At 39.4% G+C, this 6447-nt stretch overlaps 1 protein-coding gene across 1 annotated transcript in view; it reads left to right on the top strand.

Annotated features, from left to right (window-relative positions):
* The first annotated feature begins 543 nt into the window (after positions 1 to 543).
* LOC108363320 (ATP synthase subunit beta, mitochondrial-like) overlaps positions 544 to 6447 on the top strand; it is an 83645-nt gene continuing 77741 nt past the window's right edge. Inside the window, exon 1 of the mRNA XM_017616661.1 lies at positions 544 to 690. Coding sequence (XP_017472150.1) covers positions 627 to 690 — 64 coding nt within the window. The 5' untranslated portion in view covers positions 544 to 626. The remainder of the gene's footprint in view (positions 691 to 6447) is intronic.

Here is a 6447-nt window from a genome sequence, read left to right as displayed (position 1 = left end):
TCATGTTTTGGTGTTGCAACTCTTTTGTACCTAACTGTTGTTTTCAGTTGTGAACCACCAAACCTGCAAGAAGCCTGACCTATGATTATCTTGATCTTGATCTCTTTCTTGTACATACATGGGCGCATTTGCCTTACAGTATGTTCACTCGCTCATATATGTCATTTACATGAACAGTGCCTAAGCGCACTGGCCTCAAATTTTTTTTTCTCTATCCACATAGCGTTAAAAAGTTTTTTTTTTGCTTATTTTTATATACAAATGGAATTCACTGATGTTTATAAATTGTTGCTTTAAATTCACTGACTTCTTCTATATTTTACACCACAGCTAACAATGAAGTAAAATTTTCTATGCTGTATCTACATATGTTTGCGAGCGTACAATCGATAGTTTATTTTCGATATGGTCAGCCGTTTTTTGCAGATAACTTGAATTACACAATACCCGTCCCCTTTCCTCATCTTTCTCACTCAAAAGGTTCGAGTTGCCGCAAAACAAGTTTCCGTGTCTGAACATCGACTTATCAATACGATAGCCTGAAACCATCGATAGTGCTATCGATTGTTTCCGATTTCTAGCCAATTGTCTTTTAAACTCTTACAAGAGCAGATATTACCAGAAAAATGTTCGTGATAAGGGCCGTTACTAAATCTGAAAGCAATCTTTTGCCAATTTTGTCTAAATTTTGTGAGTATTTTCATTGCGAAATGTGAAACCTAATTTTTTGGTAAACTGCAACTGAAGGAAAATCCTGCGCTGATACTTCAAAATTGCAGCTTATATAATACGCGAAAAGTATACTTGCGTGATGAAAATATTGAAATGATTATGCTGATATTTAGTTTAGGAATATTTATGAAAGCGATTGGAACAAATGCAGAATACCTACAATTCTCAAATTGAAAAAATTCATATTGGGATCGATAGAGATCATTGATGTGAGCGTAGTGTTAAATTTTTTTCGGGAAACTACAACAATTATTAAAGGTCAAAGGTCGAATTAGGCATTTGGTAAAATTTTAGTAGACGGACGGCAAATTCTAGAAAAAGGGGTGATGAGGGGGGTAGAATAGGACCCCCTGATTTCAAAACTACCCCCCTTTTTTCTAGCAACCCTATAGTTCTTATATAATTTATTGATAAAGTTTTCATATAAACGATGAATAAGATAGCAAAATAACATACAACTTAGTGCTACCAGACTGGAATTCTGAATAATAAAAGCGGATTTTTAATTCGGAATTTTTACTTAGTAGAATTATTATTTCTGTGTTGCCGAAGAAGGGGGGGCTGAACACATTTTGCAGAGAACACCTTTCTGCGTAGGCGGCCTTCGGCCGCACTTAGGGATTATAACCCTCAGGCAGTAGAATTCTCCTTTCTGTTTTGCGAAGAAAAGGAGCTGAACACCTTTTGCAGAGAACACCTTTCTGCGTAGGCGGCCTTCGGCCGCACTTAGGGATTATAACCCTCAGGCAATAGAATTCTCCTTTCTGTTTTGCGAAGAAAAGGAGCTGAACATTTTCTTTTGTATTGATTTCCCCTGTATTCCTTTTTAATCATTGCCTTCTTTGTATGTATTGTTTTGTACAATATGGCAACACATGTTATGTGTCAGTTTGCAAGAAAAGGAGCTGAACACATGTGTTATTGTAAATATGCCTGAAATTCAATGTAATTTACAAGTCGATAAAAGTTTAATTAAAGTGATTTATATACAAGATAAAATAAAAGAAAATTGTGTAAAGTATTAAGTACAGTGTTATGTGCATTTATATATATAAAAGTATGCACAAATGCTTTTTTGTTAAGGAAACCAAGTGGAACGACTTAAGAAATTTTAACAACAAATAACTTATAAACAATGATATTATTTATATTTTTTAGTTATACATGTTTTAGAGGATACCTCCCTTAACATCCTGACCAAGTTTCATTTGTTAATTCCACCTGGTTTTCTTGAAACACAAGGTGCGGCTGACTACTAAAGCCCACCCAGGCTTTTTTTTAAATCAATCTTTCTCGAAAACTTTTTCATGAATTTTAAAAACTGATGTCATTCAATTTTTGGCATACATCAAGATAACCAACCGTTCAGCTATAGAAATACTAAAAATGCAGATTCCTAGTACTTTTTACGCGGTTTTTAACTATATAAATATTATTTGCCGCAATTAAAAAGTAAAGTAGATATAAAAGGTAAAACAAAAAAATTTTGATATTTTAAAATATTAATATTTTCTAAACTGCGTAGCCGATTCAAAAGGTAATTATATCAAAATAAAGACAATTTATCTTCAAGCTGATGTATAAAATGTGTATGCTTTTTTATATATTTCAGCCAAAAATATTATAAAACAAAAAAATGTCATAATTTTTTCATAAAATAACCTCTTTTGTCTATAATCAATACTAAAAAAATTTATATTATTTAGAAAGTGCAAGTTTTTACCTTTAATTTGATATACATATTATATCATGATTTGTTTTTGAGTTTTCAGAATTCAGTGATAATAAAAAATATAAATGCATGTATGTGCACATGCATATTGTAGTTAATTCAACGGGTTGGCTTTCCATTATGGCCGTTCGTTAAAGGGGCGGTGGCCGAAAGATAAGTGGACGTGGCACCTCTAACCCGCCTTTTTGGAGAGGGAATGAACCGCCATTGACAAAAATGCAACCCCCGACAACCTAGGTCCCCTATGGTTTCCTAGGAAAATGGCCAAAATTCACAATTTTCATTTGCGGTTTTTCGCTTGAAAAATGTTAAATATTCATTTGCACAAGACATTTTTATATACAAGACATTTTTATAAAACACCTAGTAACCATAATAGACATCACTGGGGCGGCAGCCCCAGGTTTACCACACTGAAAGGGAATTTTAGTTACCTCATCCTTTCCCAAGGCTACATCACTGGGGCGGTAGCACCAGTTGGTGCACACCAAAAGGAGAATTCTATTTGGTAAGGGTTATAATCCCTAAGTGCGGCCGAAGGCCGCCTACACAGAAAGGTGTTCAGCTCCGCTTATTCGGCAATACAGAAAGGAGAATTCTACTTTGTAAGGGTTACGATCCCTAAGCGCGGCCGAAGGCCGCCTACGCAGAAAGACGTTCTGGGCAAAAGAAACTATATCACCCACACTTGTAACTTGCTTGTAAAAGCTTTTAATTTTTTTTATCACTGAATTCTTAAACCTCAAAAGTAGATCATAATAAAAAAGGTAAGAACTTGCACTTTCTAAATAATATATATGTCTTTAGCATTGATTATGCACTTTTTTCTAAAAATAGTTATTTTATGAAAAACTTATAACATTTTATCTGTTTTTTTTTTTAATTTTTGGCTTAAATAGATAAGCAAGCAAACACATTTTATATATCAACTTAAAGATAGATTAATTGTCTTTATTTTGGTATTATTACTTTTATAATCGGTTGCGTAGTTTAGAAAATATTAATATTTTAAAATATCGCAAAAATTTTCTTTAACCTTTTATATCTTCTTTACTTTTTGATTGCGGCAAATAATATTTATATAGTTAAAATCAACGTACAAAGCACTATCGGTCTGTATATTTAGTTTTCCTATCTCAGCTATGGGAAAACTAAAAATGCAGACCGATAGTACTTCTTACGCTGATTTCAGCTATATTAATATTATTTGCCGCAATTAAAAAGTACAGAAGATATAAAAGGTTAAAGAAAATTTTTGTGATATTTTAAAATATTAATATTTTCTTAACTACGTAACCGATTAAAAAAGTAATAATATCAAAATAAAGCCAATTAATCTATCTTTAAGTTGATATATAAAATGTGTTCGCTTGCTTATATATTTAAGCCAAAAATATTGAACAACAAATAAATTGTTATAATTTTTTCATAAAATAAACTTTTTTAGAAAAAAGTCCATAATCAATGCTAAAGACATATTTTATTTAGAAAGTGTAAGCTCTTACCTTTAATTGGATATACATATTTTATTATGATCTACTTTTTAGGTTTAAGAATTCAGTGATAAAAAAAATAAAAGCATTTACAAGCAAATGACAAGTGTGGTTGATATCATAGTTTCTTTTGCCCAGAACTTCTTTCTGCGTAGGCGGCCTTTGGCCGCGCTTAGGGATCATAACCCTTACAAAGTAGAATTCTCCTTTCTGTATTGCCGAAGAAGCGGAGCTGAATACCTTTTGCAGAGCATTCCCACGACAGCCGGTTCTACGTACCGGAATGACTCGGGTTTCACCCGACCAAGGGCTGTTGTTTCGGCGATCTAACCCCGTTTAGGTCGGCGAAGTATCTTAGAAGTTGTCCGTCCATAGGGCAATAAATTCACTACGCATTCTCCTACTCAGGGCTGGCATCGAGTCAAACCCTGGGCCAGAAACATACACCTGCTCTGTATGCCGAAGACGATTACACCACAACTCCACCTCAGTCAAGTGTAATACCTGTGAGGGGTGGAGTCACCTCAGGGTCTGCTCGGGACTACGGACACACAGACAGTGGACCACGTCGTACGTGGCCCCCTGTTGCTCAAATAGAGCAGCCTCCACGGCTAACCATAGTCCGCCCGTGCAGCTCCACACACTCACACAGCAGCCACACACAGTCACCACAACACAACAACAAAATAACACCACAGACCGTACCATAGCCATTACAGACCGCATAACACACACAACCGCACCACCACCCACGCGCCGCCGCCAACAACTCTGGTTCCCCCTACAATCTGCACGGTATGTCAGACCAGGATATTCCGTAATGTGACATCAGTCAAGTGCAACACCTGCCTTGGCTGGTGCCACTTTAGGGCATGCTCAGGTCTGCGTACCACTAGAGATTGGACGGGGAACTTCGAGGGCTCGTGTTACGCTGCGCTACTCAGAGGTGAAAACCGTATGGTAGTTGGTGACTTTAACGCGCACCACGATCTCTGGCACTCAAGCCTGTCAAATGATCGTAGGGGAATACATCTGTCTGAGCAGATAGACGATTCGACATTCTGCACAATGAACGACGACGCACCCACCAGGATTATGGGTAACTGCAGTAGCTCGCCAGACATCACAATAGTCAGCGCTGGTCTGATAAATCGCATAACGTGGCGACCTATGCTGACTCTAGCATCAGACCATCTACCCATAGTCATCTCGATTGATAAACCAACCGACTTTGCCTCCGCCAAACACCGGACCTATATCAACTTTTCTAAAGCTGATTGGAAAGATTACGCGGAGTTTACTGAAAACACCTTCACATCGCTCCCCACACCAACCGACGTCCATCTCGGTGAACGTAAGTTCCGCAGGGCTATCACTGCTGCTGCAGCTCGCTTCATACCGGCAGGGTGTATATCGGATCCACGTCCAAACTTCCCTGCCGAAGCGGCTGTTTTAGCCAATGAGCGTGATAGCCTTCGTCAGGCCGATCCCGGAGATCCCCGTATCAGGGATCTCAACGCGGGGATTCGGGAACTTGTAAACGTACATAAGCGGAAGAAGTGGGAGGAGCATCTGAAGACTTGTAACTTCACCTCTGGTGTGAGCAAGCTTTGGTCAACCGTGAGGTCATTGTCTAATCCGACGAAGCACGACGACAGAGTCGAAATTTCCTTCGGCGACCATGCTTCGTCTGACCCGGAGCGTTGCGCGAGCTTTTTTAGCCGGCAGTTCATACTGCATCCTCCGGTGGACAAAGCCAAGCGTCGAGTGACCAGAAGGCTGCACAAACTGCCAACAACTTGTGCCCCCCTTGCTTTCACTTGCGGTGAAGTTCAGGTGGCCATCGGGAAGGCGAAAGCCTCCAAAGCCATGGGTCCCGACGGAATGTGCATGCTGATGCTGAAAAATTTGGGTCCTGCGGGGGTAGCGTACCTAACGGAGGTCCTCAATCTGTCAATGGCCACTCTCATCATCCCAGACATCTGGAAGATGGGGAGAGTGGTCCCACTGCTCAAACCGGGGAAACCTGCCAACAAAGGAGATTCGTATCGTCCGATTACACTCCTTTCCCCGGTAGCGAAGATACTCGAGGCCTTGCTACTCCCGTACTTCACAAATCACCTGACCCCAGCGAAGCATCAGCATGGTTTCCGTAAAGTGCACAGTACAACAACAGCACTTAACGCCATAAACACTCGGATAACTCGTGGCCTTAACCGTAACCGTCCCTGTGAGAGAACGATTCTAGTAGCGTTGGACTTGTCAAAGGCGTTTGACACCGTCTGCCGTTCCACGCTACTAGAAGATATAGAGGCCTCCTCTCTCCCACAGAGGCTCAAACGGTGGTCGGCAAATTATCTAAGTGGTCGACATTCGTCGGTAATGTTTAGAGACAAAACGAGTAAGCAGCGAAAAATAAAACAGGGGGTTCCTCAGGGTGGTGTCCTTTCCCCGCTACTGTTTAACTTTTATATTTCAAAGCTCCCTCAA

This window comes from Rhagoletis zephyria, unplaced genomic scaffold (genome assembly GCF_001687245.7).
Source record: "Rhagoletis zephyria isolate East Lansing unplaced genomic scaffold, Rhagoletis_zephyria_1.1 Rzeph_scaffold_01243, whole genome shotgun sequence".
NCBI classification, from domain to species: Eukaryota; Metazoa; Arthropoda; class Insecta; order Diptera; family Tephritidae; genus Rhagoletis; species Rhagoletis zephyria.
This window is presented reverse-complemented; position numbering and strand designations above follow the sequence as displayed.